Genomic DNA, 14516 nt, shown 5'->3' with positions numbered 1-14516 from the left:
TCCTCGAATCTTCACCTAAATTTCAAACTAGTCAATAGTCATTTTTCTATAATTCAAAAATTCAATATTTATCTACCCATGGAAAGTCCACTTTACCTCTTACCTAACTCAATTCATCACTTAACTAAGGAAAATACAAGTCATTTCAAATAAGTTGTGGTTTAATTTCCTCTTAAGTTCTCTAACCCTTCTCTTAACATAAAGGCTTAATCCTCCTACTTTAGTCCAATCTCAATTCATATTTTTGTCTAGTTTAATGATCTATCCTAAGTCTTAACTTAATACCTTTAATAATATACGATATACACTGTACAAGCCCATTTTGCCCGGGCCCATTACCAAAATTTTAACCCAATATACCCAAAACAATTAACCTCAGCCCAACTAGCCTAACCTGAAGCCGAAACCCGAGCCTCAACGACTGAGGTCCAATCCCAGCTAAAAAAATCTGCCTAGGGTTTCAGAAACTGAAACCCTAGGAGCCGCCTCTAGGGTCTTTGACCCTTGGCCTTCCGACGCCGCCAGACGTCCCATCCGCGCCGCCCGCGGTCACGTCGGCCACTCCACTTGCGCCGTCACCTACAAAAACACGCAAGAAACAGTAGCAATCAAGAAAAAAAGACAGTGTAAACGGGCTATAAAAGCCAAACACCCCCATTGTCAAGGGGTTGGGGGGTTTTGATTCTCTTTTTCTTTCTTTTGTAACGTTTCCACAAAACAAGAAATATAAAAATCAAAGGTGATTTCTAATGTTTTTGATTTAGTTGTTGTAATTCTTTTTTTATTTTCGTTTTTGTTGTGCATTTATATACATATATTTAATACATAAAGAAAAAGAGGAAAAAACTCACCGGGACGGAGTTTCTCTACCGATCTGAGTTTCATCGGCCGGCGGGCGGTATGGGCATGAAATGAAATGGCGGCAAGAATCTGGGGCCTTAGAACCCAAAGGCAAGGCGCTTGAGAGGAAGAGGGAGGACCCTTTTTTTGTTTTTTTTTCCTCTTTCGGTGGCTGGAATGAATTTTTGAAAAAAAATGGGTTTAAATACCCAAACCAAACGGCGCCATTTTACCATTTAGGTCGATTGCCAAACGACGCCGCTTTTGGTTCTCGACCATGTGATGACCCGACCACGGGGAGGATCCGCGTGTTTTTGGCTCTTGGATTATTTGCGCCATTGGTCCTTTTGATTTTGTAGCGCTTTCAGGGCAGTTTTCCGCATACTTGCGATTTCGACCATAAATTTCTCTTTTGTTTCATTTTAGTCCCCATCAAAGCGCGCGTTTTGGGGCTTTGGGGTATCTGCGATTTCGGTCCCCCTCTTTCGGCGCGCGTCACGATTTAATCCTTTTCGTTTTTTTATTTTGATTTCGCCCAATACTTTCGTTTTTATTTCGATTTAGTCCACATCTGGGCAATTTTATTATTATTATTATTATTATTATTATTATTATTATTATTATTATTATTATTGTCTTTGCTATTATTATTTTTATATTCGTTAATATTTTTGTTATTATTGTTAAGTTTTTATTTATATTTACTTATGTAAATTTTGGATATGTGTTTTATTATATTATTATTATTATATAATTGTTTCTTTTATACATATATGTATATATATATTTCTAACTTATTTAATATATACAAATACTCAATTTTATATACGTGTCTATATATATATATATTTATATATTAAAATATATATTATATATTATTTTATGTTATTTTATAATCCACATGTATATCTCTTTACATTTAATTGTGTTTATTACTTATTTATTTCAATTTCTTTATTATTTTGATTGAATGTTTTAATTTATTTGTTTATATATTGTTATTTTACATGATTGTAAGTATGACTTTCATTTATTTTATATTGTTGTTATTGCTCGTATCATTTTATTACTTTCGTGCATTATGATTTTACCATGTATAACAACAATGTAATTGGCTTTCGATTTTACTACGATTTTCGTATTTCATTTTATTCAATATAACAAATTTGTTTTGAATAAATAATATTTCGTGTTTAGATTTGAGAAAATCGTACCCTAACTTACTGGGTTTCGATTTCCACGATATATCTAAAAACACGAATCTTTCCAAACTCAAGTTTTAAATGATCTCGGGATTTATAAAGGATCGTGTCCTAACTTACTGGGCATGATTCATTTTTTTAAACTCGAGATAATAAAATATCTTTTAAATAAGTAAAATTTTGGCATTCATTCGCCTATCGGGAATTTGAGATATTGTGTTCTAACCTACTAGATATGATTCTCTTTCTCGATTAACGTGAAATATGCTTCTTTTTCCAAAAATTTTCGTTTTAATATAAGGATCGTATTTTTAAATTCTCAATTTTCGACATCAAGACATTAAGTAATCAACAAGGTACCAATTTCGGGCGTTATGAGGGTGCTAATCCTTCCTCGTACGTAACCGACTCCCGAACCCGTTTTCTGAATTTTGTAGACCAAACTTGTTGTTTTAATAAAATCAAATCATTTATTAAAAACAACCACTTTTCGAGGTGATCCGATCACACCTCATCAAAAAGGATCGGTGGCAACTCCCATTTTCGTTTTCATTTTCCAAAACCCAAGTCGACCCCGTTTTCATCCAAAAAATGGTGTCAATAGCTTGGCGACTCCATTGGGGACTTTTCAAAATAAGTGAGTCGAGCCACGAGTTGATTACTTTTTGTCTTTTTGTCGAAAATTAAAAATTTAGTTTTAAATTTACGATCCTTTCATGGCATTTCATTCTTCATTATAACTTTCATCATTATGGTTTATAATTGCTCAGTCTGTTTAAATTCTGGTATCTTTTGCATTGCATTGCATGACCTTTGGTCACACCCTTTTAAGTGGGAGTGAGAAGCTACTCCTTCGTGAGGTTTTCACCTCCGTGCAGGATAGTGGATCGCCGGGATACATCCGTATTCTATGTCTTCGTGAGATTTTCATCTCCGTGCAGCCATAGGGAAATGTATTCCCCTGAACCGAACTCGGTCTGTATGAGCCTATAATGGGTGAAGATCGAGGAATCTGCTGGTTTGGGTACCTTATCTTTAGAGCCGAACCTCATGTAGTGAACCTTAGGAACTTACCCTAGGTAGAACTACTCCAAACCCTAGTAGATACCCTGATATATGCTTTTATTCTTTCTGAATTGTCTTGGATTGTATGTTTATACCTGATACTAACCTTTGCTGTTTTACTTTGGATGCATGACATTTCAACTGCATGGCATTTCATTATAAAAGACGTTGGTTCATATTCGGTTTCTAGAAAGAAAGCTTCCCATGGAAAGGGGATTTCTTGATAAGGTGGAAGATAATGCGGCGGTCCGAATTTGGTCAGAAACGACACAACGAGAGAAAGGGGATAGTTTGGCTGAAGGATATGAATCTGAGTTATGGGACTTCACCCGTATTAGCGTAACCCAGAACAATTTGCAAGAATTGAAAGAAATTTGGAGCCAGTTGAACGAGGAGGACAGACAATTGTTCTATTCCGATTATGGGGATTTGTCGTACCTGCTAGATATAAAGGTAGACAAGCACCTGTTTCGGGCTCTCGCACAATTTTGGAACCCCGCCTACAGTTGTTTTACATTCAGAAAAATCGACTTGGTACCTACGATAGAAGAATATACGGCTTTACTTCGGTGTTCGAAGAGTCAAGTCGATAGAATCTACTCAAGAGCTGCAAATGCACCCTTTTTAAGAAGATTGATGAACATAACAGGTATGAGTGAGCAGTGAGTCACAGCCTGAATCAAACAAAAAGGGGATAACAAGTGCATTTCTTGGAGGAATTTGAAAGATGTGGTCCTAGTGCATCCAGATGTAAAAAGAGGGTAGATGTCTTCGCTTTGTGCCTATACGGCTTAGTTATCTTTCCCAGAGCTTTGGGGCATATTGATGAGGCAGTCACTGATCTATTCGACCGTCTCGACAAGGGAGTTACTCCGGTTCCAGCAACTTTAGCGGAAACATTCAGATCATTGAATGCCTGTCGACGAGCGGGTGAATGCAGATTCGTTGGATGTGTTCAGTTATTACTTGCGTGGTTCCACAGTCATTTTTGGAAAGTGGATAAGGTGTCATATTGGGTCTTCTCTGAAAACTATTCGCCACTAAAGGAGATAGTAGGTACACCGAGAAGAGGTGACATTTCGATGGAAAAATGGATGACAATTCTTCAGAGCCTTCAAGAAGAGGACATTGAATGGAGAGCTCCGTGGTTACTTCTAGACGAAATTTTGTATCGGTGTGGTGATTTTGATTGGGTCCCTCTACTTGGAATCTGGGGAGCTATTGGATATGCCCCGTTATTAGTGCTCAGACAATACAGGTCAAGACAGTTTATACCCGCAACCCAGGGACTAGCCGGGTGTGAATTCGCATACGGGAGTGATGGTTACAAAAAGAAGATTCGAGAGATATCCAGTGCGTGGAACCAAACTCGACGAATGAAGAGATTGGCTGTAGGACCAATGACGACTCCTGAGTACGACAAATGGAGGGCCAGAAGAATCAATGACAATATTCCCAAATCGAGTCATGAAGGCAGTCGGTCATTGGAAGAGCATTTAAGGGTCGTCCCTTTTGAACTAGAAATTTTAAAACAGGATTTTGAAAGAAGAAATGCAGAGTTGGAAAAGCAGATAGAGCGAATAGAGGAAGAAAAAAATGAATTTAAGACTGGATGCAGATGTTCAGAAGCTTGAGGCAGAACGACTAAGAAAAGGGAAAGCTAGGGCTGAAGAAGATCTTGATAGTTTAAAAACAGATTATAAGAAGCTGCGATTGTCAATAAGGACTGCCGAGTTGGGAAAGACTTCTGATCAGTGGCGCAAGGAGATTCAAGAAGAAAAAAATAAGGCTGATGAATGGGAAAGGAGGTTCCAAGAGGTTCAAGCACAGAACGAGACTCTAAAAAGGAATCTGTCAGAGAATCAAAAAGAAAAAGGAGAATTAGAGAGTAGAATGTCTGAATTAGAAGAATCTCTCCGTCGGTATCGAAATCGGAATTCTGTGATGGAATTAAGGGCAAGCTTAAATAGAATTGAAGAAATGAAAGAAAGAATTGAAGAGTTAGAAGCAGCATTGCGAAATTGTGAGATTCGGATTGAGTACTTGGAATCTAATGAAGATCGTCAAGCCGAGCAGTTGCACTACTTTCAGAACCAAGTAAGAGATAGGGATCACATTATGGGAGAAGCCGTACTTCAAATCCGAGAGGTGGCTGACCATTTGCAGACGTTAGCAGTACAATTGAGCGTGAAATACGAATTAGAGTCAAGTCAAGGACAAGAGTTAGCCTCGTTACTTAAGAAAATTAGAGTTTTGAGTATTAGAGCTAAGTCGTATCTGTAATCCACATTATGTAAAGAAGTTTGTTTTCTAGTAAAGTTTTTAGAATGAAATTGAATTAGAATCAATGCCCATTTTTGCATTCATTTCATGCATTGCATTATATGCATTAACAACCATTAAAGGACCCTAATTGAATAAAATTATTTCAGCTAACCTGGAAAATCGACACTATTACGGCACTCGGGCTAAGTCAAAAACTATGGAACAAAGGTTGGAAAAACTAGAACGGCTTCAAAAGGAAATGCAAAACCAGTGGCAGGTGCAAATGAAAGAACATGTGGAAAAGATCCAAAAAGACATGGTACAAAAGATGAAGGAGTCTCAGGATGACCTAATGACTAAATTGACGCAACTAATAAATAAGGGAGCGGATAAAGGGAAAGGTCCTGTGATTTGCGATGAAGGAGAAAACAATGATGAACCACTTTTTCCTCCAGGATTCACACCTCCGCATGCACAAGTTCAGACTGAACCACATCCACGAAAACCTTCTGTTTCGATTAGGCCTCAGCATCTTCAAGGTAATGCTTTAATACCGAAGAACCTTCAGGTCGGATCCGGTTCTAGTCCTGGCGATAATCTGATTAATTTTGTTGTCCCGGATTTCGATGAAGTAGCTGAGAAAGACAAGGTAAATGAAGAGTTACCAAAGCAGTTTGAGGAGAAGTGGAAATGGATTGAAGAGAAGTTTAGGGCAATAGAAAGTATCGACAGCTATCATGGAATAGATACGAAAGATCTGAGCTTAGTTCCGGATCTGGTGCTTCCTTACAAATTTAAGATGCCGGAATTTGAGAAATATAATGGGACTGGTTGCCCAGAAGCCCATATCACTATGTTCTGCAGGAGAATGACAGGGTATATTAATAATGATCAATTATTAATACACTGCTTCCAGGATAGTCTTACAGGTGCGGCGTTAAAATGGTACAATCAGCTAAGCCGAACCAAAATTGCTACTTGGAGAGATTTGGCACAGGCATTCATGAGACAATACAATCATGTCTCAGAAATGATGCCTGACAGGATAACTCTGCAGAATTTGGAGAAGAAATCGAACGAAAGCTTTAGACAATATGCACAGAGGTGGAGAGAAGTGGCAGTGCAGGTGCAACCACCTCTTTTGGAAAAAGAAATGACGATGCTTTTTATTAATACATTAAAAGCCCCATTCATCACTCACATGTTGGGAAGCGCTTCAAAGAATTTCTCGGATATAATTATGAACGGCGAAATGATCGAGCATGCTATTAAAAGTGGAAGAATAGACGAAGGGGAGAACAATAAAAAGACAGCCCCGAGGAAAAGAGAAAATGAAGTGAATAATGTGAATGCCTACGGTAAATCAATTACTGTGAGTCAACCGAGGAAAGCGGTCATTAATCCACAGGGCTCATCGAAACAAGAGTTGAGAATGAGGCAAAATACTGAGAAGCCCCAGTTCACTCCCATTCCAATGACATATAAGGAGCTGTACCAGAATTTATTTAATGCGCATGTTGTTGCTCCTCGTTATTTAAGTCCTCTACAACCCCCATATCCAAAATGGTATGACACAAACGCTCAGTGTGACTATCATGCCGAAATTTTTGGACACTCGATAGAAAATTGTACTGCTTTCAAGAAGGTAGTGGAAGGACTTATCAAATTGGGCGTTGTCAAATTTGGTGACTCACCCAACACGGAAAGTCCGTTGCCCAATCATGATGAAGGGGTGAACGCGATAATTGAGAATGGAGGAAGGAGAGTCAAAGCCAATGTAGCTAAGATAAGGACCCCCCTTGAATGGGTTTGGAAACAAATGGTAAAAGGAGGTCGCATCAAGCAAGATTCAATAGAAAGGCCTGAAGGAGCAAGTAAGTTTTATGAGTTCCATGCAGAAGAAGGCCACGACATCCAAAAATGTACCGAATTCAGAACCATGGTACAAAACTTAATGGATAACAAAGAGTTGGAATTTTATGAAGAGATTAATGGACTAGAAGAAGGAGAAGTTTATGCTGCAGAAGAAGGATCCACGGGGAAAGCCCAAAAGGCTAGTCACCCAGTGGTAATTATTTCAAAACCAATGAGCAGAGAATCTGGAATTCAAATAGCGCCAAAGGTCATAATCCAAAAACCTGTATCCTTTCCTTACGAGGATAGCAAAAAGGTTCCTTGGAATTACGACTGTAATGTGACAATTCCAGGGAAAGAGAGCTTGGTAAACGCTTCAGGAGAGGACGAAGGATTCTATACACGAAGTGGAAAACGCTATGATCCAGCAAACGCGAGAGTGGAATCTGGAAAAGAAAAAGCCTTAGCAGTTGAGTTAGGAAAAGCGAAAACAGACAAAATTGAACCGCGTGTCAATCAGCCGGTAAATGAAAATGAGGCTAGAGAATTTCTAAAATTCTTGAAACATAGCGAGTACAGCATGGTAGAACAATTGCATAAACAACCGGCTCGTATTTTGGTGCTTGAATTACTTATAAGTTCAGAGATACATCGTAATGCGTTGATTAATGTGCTAAATGAAACTTATGTCGCTCACGATATCTCAGTGAATAAGTTGGACCGCTTGGTTAACAATATCAGTACCGACAATTTCATTTTCTTTAATGATGATGAAATACCGCCGGGGGGAAGAGGAGCCACCAAAGCATTACATATCACTGCTCGCTGCGGGGAGTGTACGTTAGTGGGAGTGCTAATTGATAATGGATCAGCCTTAAATGTTTTACCCCTGGCCACCTTGAAAAGGTTACCGGTGGATAGCTCTCACATGAAATCGTGCCAGAATATAGTGAGAGCATTTGATGGTACTGAAAGGAAGGTGATGGGAAGAATAGAAATACCCCTCTTGATTGGCCCAAATACATACGAGGTGGATTTCTTAGTGATGGATATCAAGCCTTCGTATAACTGCTTGTTGGGAAGACCCTGGATTCATTCAGCAGGAGCGGTGCCTTCATCATTACACCAGAAGTTGAAATTGGTAACAGAAGGCTGGTTAATTACGATTGACACTGAGGAAGACATCATTGCATCGGTAACCAGTGACGCGCCATATTTGGGAACAGATGATGAGGCGGTTGAATGTTCCTTTCGATCCTTAGAGGTCGTAAATGCGACCTCTGTCATTGAGGGAAAGAAGATCCCGATGCCCAGCATATCTAGAGCCACGAGGATGGGACTACAAATGACAGTTAGGAAAGGAGCTATGCTCGGAAGAGGACTAGGAAGATGCCTTCAAGGAAGGATAGAGGCACCAGTGCTGAAGGACAAGCAAGACCGTTTTGGTTTAGGATTTAAACCAAATGCTAAGCAAAGAAGAAAAGAGTTGGAGAAAAGACAAGAGAGGAGGAAGGCGCGTGTGAACGGAAAAGAAGTTAATTGGGAACCGATGGCTTTCCCCCACATATCAAAGATCTTTGTATCGGGAGGAACCATGTATTCTGGACTGAGGACTCCAAGAAGGGAGATCACAGAGGAAATGCTAGGAAACTTGAACATCAATGCCATATCTGAAGAAAAATCTGAAGAAGGAGGTATATCAGGCATCTATCCCGTTGAACCTGGGAGTGTTTTAAACAATTAGACTGCAGAAGAATGCCTGAAGTTTTTAGAGCTTTTTCAGAGTAATATTCAAAACATGCTAATTGTTCTAAGCCTAGAGAAAGTGAAACTTTTTGTGAAATGAAAGGGGCTTATATTTGAACATTGTGATTTCAATGAAATATATTTTCGCATTTTGAGTATATATTCTTTTAAAATTCTTTTCATTCTTTCACATGAATAGTCATCTTGGATGCCTTCATTCCAGATCATTTCTTCATTCATTCATGACCATATTTTCATACATTCCCTGTACATTTTTCGGTACTTATAACAGAACCCAAGATATCAATGACATGAGTGACTCTATTATGGACTTAGGAAATCCTTTTGATCAATATGTGTGTTTAGAGGAATCTCAAGATTTTGAAGATAACATAGATTGCAACCTATCTCCGGACTTGTTGAGGATGGTAGAGCAGGAAGAGAAACAAATCATACCTCACAAGGAGACAGTAGAGACGGTGACCCTGGAAGAGGGAAAGATGGTGAAAATTGGCATATGCATAGCTGAAGAAGTAAAACAAGACCTCATTGAGTTGCTTCGAGAATTCAAGGATGTCTTCGCATGGTCATATCAAGATATGTCGGGGCTAAGTACTGACATTGTAGTTCACCGACTTCCTATAAAGGAAGATTGCAAACCAGTTCAGCAAAAACTCCGAAGAATGAGGCCAGATGTTGTATTAAAAATAAAAGAGGAAGTGCAAAAGCAATTCGACGCTGGATTCCTACAAGTGGTCAAATATTCTGAGTGGGTGACCAATATTTTTCCTGTCCCTAAAAAAGATGGGAAGGTACGAATGTGTGTAGATTATAGAGATTTAAATAAGGCTAGTCCAAAAGATAACTTTCCCTTGCCGCACATCGACACATTGGTAGACAATACAGCGGGGCATTCACTGTTTTCTTTCGTGGATGGTTTCTCTGGATATAACCAAATTAAGATGCATCCTGAGGATATGAAGAAAACTACATTCATAACCCTATGGGGAACCTTTTGCTATAAAGTGATGCCATTTGGGCTGAAAAATGCAGGGGCAACGTATCAGAGGGCCATGGTAACACTGTTTCATGATATGATGCATAAGGAGTTAGAAGTCTATGTTGATGACATGATTGCGAAATCTAAAACGAAAAAGGAACATGTGCAGGTCCTTAAAAAATTATTTGTGAGGTTGAGAAAGTTTTAGCTAAAACTAAATCTAGCAAAATGCACATTTGGGGTCAGATCAGGAAAATTGCTGGGATTCATAGTCAGTGAGAGAGGAATTGAGATTGATCCCGACAAAGTAAGAGCAATACAAGAATTACCTCTGCCGCGTACTCAAAAAGAGGTTCGAGGTTTTCTAGGAAGACTGAACTACATCGCTCGGTTTATTTCACAATTAACCGAGAAATGTGACCCCATATTCCGCCTCCTTAAGAAACATAATCCAGGTGTATGGGATGATGAGTGCCAAAAAACTTTTGAAAAAGTTAAACATTACTTGTCCAACGCCCAAGTGTTGATACCACCTCGCCCAGACAAACCGCTCATACTGTATTTGGCAGTATTTGAAAATTCTATGGGATGCGTGCTTGGTCAACATGATGAAACAGGACGAAAAGAAAGAGCAATCTACTATCTCAGTAAGAAGTTCACCGAATGCGAAACAAGATATTCGCCAATCGAGAAGTTATGTTGTGCCCTGATCTGGACAACTCAGAGACTGAGACAGTACATGTTGTACCATACAACCTGGTTAATTTCTAAATTAGACCCTCTAAAATACTTGATAGAATCAACCGCGTTGAATGGAAGAATAGCCCGATGGCAAATTTTCCTATCTGAATTTGACATAGTCTGTGTGAACCAGAAGGCTGTAAAAGGGAGTGCGATAGCGGACTTCCTGGCAAGTAGAGCGCTGGAGGATTATGAACCCTTGAACTTTGATTTCCCAAATGAAGATTTGATGTATGTTGCAACTACAGAAAAAGATTTCCAAGAAGGCGGTCCTTGGAAGCTAAATTTTGATGGAGCTTCAAACGCTATAGGCAACGGAATCGGGGCAGTACTCGTGTCCCCTAGCGGAGATCATTACCCTTTAACTAGCAAATTGGATTTTGATTGTACGAATAACATGGCTGAGTATGAAGCTTGCATTATGGGCATCCGAGCAGCTATAGAGCGGAAAATTAAGGTGCTAGAGATTTACGGGGACTCTGCATTAGTAATTTACCAGCTCAAAGGGGAATGGGAAACAAGAGACCCCAAGTTAGTCCGCTATCGAAAATTGGTTATGGAATTGATTGAGGAATTTGATAGTGTCACCCACGAGATGAGAATCAGATGACAGATGCTTTGGCTACCCTAGCTTCTATGTTCAAAGTGAACAGGCTAGAGGATATGAAGCCTATCCAGATCAGCATTTATGAGGCTCCAGCCCATTGTTGCAACATTGACAATGAAGGAGAAAAGGATGATCACCCCTGGTACCATGACATATTGCGATATGTGAAGAGTCGTGAATACCCTGACCATGCGACAGAAAATGATAAGAAGACATTGAGGAGATTAGCCATTGATTATGTCCTAGATGGGGATATCTTGTATAAAAGAGGAAAAGATCAAGTATTGTTAAGATGTGTGGACGCTGTCGAAGCTAAGGAAATTTTGGAAGAAGTGCATGAAGGTATCTGTGGAACGCATGCCAATGGCTTCACGATGGCCAGACAAATTATGAGGTTTGGGTACTATTGGTCCACCATAGAAAGGGATTGCATTAATTATGCCAAAAGTGCCATAAATGTCAAATCTATGGTGACAAAATGCACGCACCACCGTCACCTCTTCATGTTATGGTTTCTCCATGGCCTTTCTCCATGTGGGGAATAGATGTTATCGGGCCAATATCTCCGAAGGCTTCTAATGGGCATCATTTTATCTTTGTGGTTATTGATTACTTCACTAAATGGGTGGAGGCTGCTTCATATGCAAATGTCACGAAGTCAGCAGTTAGCAAATTTTTGAAAAAAGAGATCATATATCGATACGGGATGCCTGAAAGGATCATATCCGATAATGCACTAAACTTGAACAACAACTCAATAGCGAAAATTTGTAGTCAGTTCAAGATCAGACACCACAATTCGTCACCGTACCGTCCAAAAATGCATAGTGCCGTGGAAGCAGCTAACAAAAATATTAAGAAAATTGTAGGGAAAATGACTGAAACCTACAAAGACTGGCACGAGAAATTACCTTTTGCCCTTCTGGCATATCGTACCTCTGTTAGGACTTCTACGGGGGCAACGTCGTTTTCTTTAGTCTATGGGATGGAGGCAGTCTTACCTCTAGAAGTTGAAATTCCTTCTCTCCGAGTATTAGCTGAACTAAAGTTGGATGAGGCTGAGTGGATTCAATCTCGATATGACCAGCTGAACTTGGTAGAAGAAAAAAGATTAAAAGCTATTCGTCATGGTCAGATGGATCAGAAACGAATGATGCGAGCCTATAACAAAAAAGTTCGTCCCAGAGAATTTTACGAGAGGGACTTGGTGTTGAAAAAGATTCTTCATCTACAAAAGGATTTTAGAGGAAAATGGATGCCAAATTGGGAAGGTCCATATGTGGTAAAAAAGGCATTTTCAGGAGGAGCTTTAATCTTGAGTGAGATGGATGGTAAAAGCCTGCCAAATCCTGTAAACTCAGACTCAGTCAAGAAATATTTCACTTGAAAAAAGGGGTCAAAAAAAAGGGGAGAGGCCAAGGTGAAAACCCGTAAAAAGGCGCCTTGAGACCAAAGGGGATTTGAGTTGAAAACCTAAAAAAGGCGGCTCAAATTTTGATGAGGCATGAGGTGAACGGAATAACTTAAATTTTTATCAAAAATCTGGGGCATGTGGTGGTCTCACTATACCTGAATCACAAGAAAGGGTAGGCGACATCTTGGGGTATCGACAAAATACTGTAGATTCCCTAAACACATATTAAATGGTAAAAAAAAAAACTTATAAAGGGAAGCTCATGCTGCGATATCTGGGGCACCTGTTGGTATCTTATATTTTGAATCTTGGCAAAATTTGTTGTCTTGATTGATGTATTCATTTCAAGCTTTGTTCCCCAATAAAATTTCATTTTGTTTATTTTTCATCTTATCTTAGAAAAATTTGTTAACTTATTCATTTCGAGATTTGTTCTCAATAGCATTTTGTTTGTTCATTGTGATAATCTTTTTTCAAAAACATTTGGAATAACGATTAATGGACTGAATGTTCAAGCAAAATGAGCTTTGCATATTACTCTAGAAATTTCTAAATAATGAGGGAACCTGAAACAGGACTGTTGTTTAGAACACATCAGATTTGAAGTGTCTAAAAGGAAAAAGTCTAAATCAGGACTATCCTTTTAAGCCTTGTTGTCCAAACGTGGATAAAACAAAACGACAAAGGTCGTGTTAGGTGACAAGGCTTCAATGAACAAGCAAGCAATAACCACCAAGTGGTAAGAAAGAGGTTACCTCGGAGAAGAGAGCCTTCATTTGCGTATAAGTTTTTGACATGATACCCTGAGAATGGTGTAGGAGACTAGAATGGTTCAGATCCTATATCCTCGAATTATGATAAAAGAGGTCGGAGGAAAAGCCACATATTTCTACCCTTAGATTACTGTGAGAGAATGATGGTACAAATTTTGGCGTCCCAATGGATATAACTTTGAGGTTTACGGTGGGGATAGCCTGGCTAAATGTTTCTTCAGAAAGCGCCAGTCGAGCAAGAAGGTGCTGTAACACATCAGTCACAAAACCTTGATAAACTTCAAGTAATGATAACCTAAGCGAGATCATTCACGAAAAATAAAATTCTGCATTCATGCAAACACCATTCACATATGTCTAGATAGGAGCATTTGTGTCATTTTGATCATGTCATCCTAATCATTAGGCATAATTAGGTTCATTATACAGGTCTTATCTCCCTGAGATTACAGTGGAGCAGACCAAAAAAGTGCAGATCTTATCTCCCTGAGATTACAGCGGAGCAGATCAAAGATAGTAATCCTATCTCCCTGAGATTACAGTGGAGCGGATTAAAATAAAGGATCTTATCTCTCTGAAGTTACAGTAGAGTATATCGCATCAGGTCTTATCTCCCTAAGGTTACAGTGGAGTAGACCGAAGAATTTCAGATCTTATCTCCTTGAGGTTACAGTGGAGTAGACCGAAGAATTTCAGATCTTATCTCCCTGAGGTTACAGTGGAGCAGATTGAAGCCAGAGATCTTATCTCCCTGAGATTACAGCGGAGCAGATCGAAGACACTATCCTATCTCCCTGAAGTTACAGTGGAGCGGATTAAAGGATCTTATCTCTCTGAAGTTACAGCAGAGTAGATCGTGTCAAGTCTTATCTCCCTGAGATTACAGCGGAGCAGACCAAAGATAGTAATCCTATCTTCCTGAGATTACAGTGGAGTGGATTAAAGGATCTTATTTCCCTGAGATTACAGTGGAGCAGACCGAAGAAGTGCAGATCTTATCTCCCTGAGA

At 39.3% G+C, this 14516-nt stretch overlaps 1 protein-coding gene across 1 annotated transcript; it reads left to right on the top strand.

The window, feature by feature from the left end:
- The first annotated feature begins 5589 nt into the window (after nt 1-5589).
- On the top strand, nt 5590-12707 carry LOC105775155 (uncharacterized). The gene is given in 4 exon segments (XM_052622062.1): nt 5590-8920; nt 9309-11297; nt 11300-11761; nt 11764-12707. Coding segments are annotated over 4 exon segments (6726 nt in total).
- The last annotated feature ends 1809 nt before the right edge of the window (nt 12708-14516 follow it).

Source organism: Gossypium raimondii, chromosome 10 (assembly GCF_025698545.1).
Source record: "Gossypium raimondii isolate GPD5lz chromosome 10, ASM2569854v1, whole genome shotgun sequence".
Classification (NCBI taxonomy): domain Eukaryota; kingdom Viridiplantae; phylum Streptophyta; class Magnoliopsida; order Malvales; family Malvaceae; genus Gossypium; species Gossypium raimondii.
Note: the sequence above shows the minus strand (reverse complement) of the source record. Positions and strands in the feature narration are given on the sequence as shown.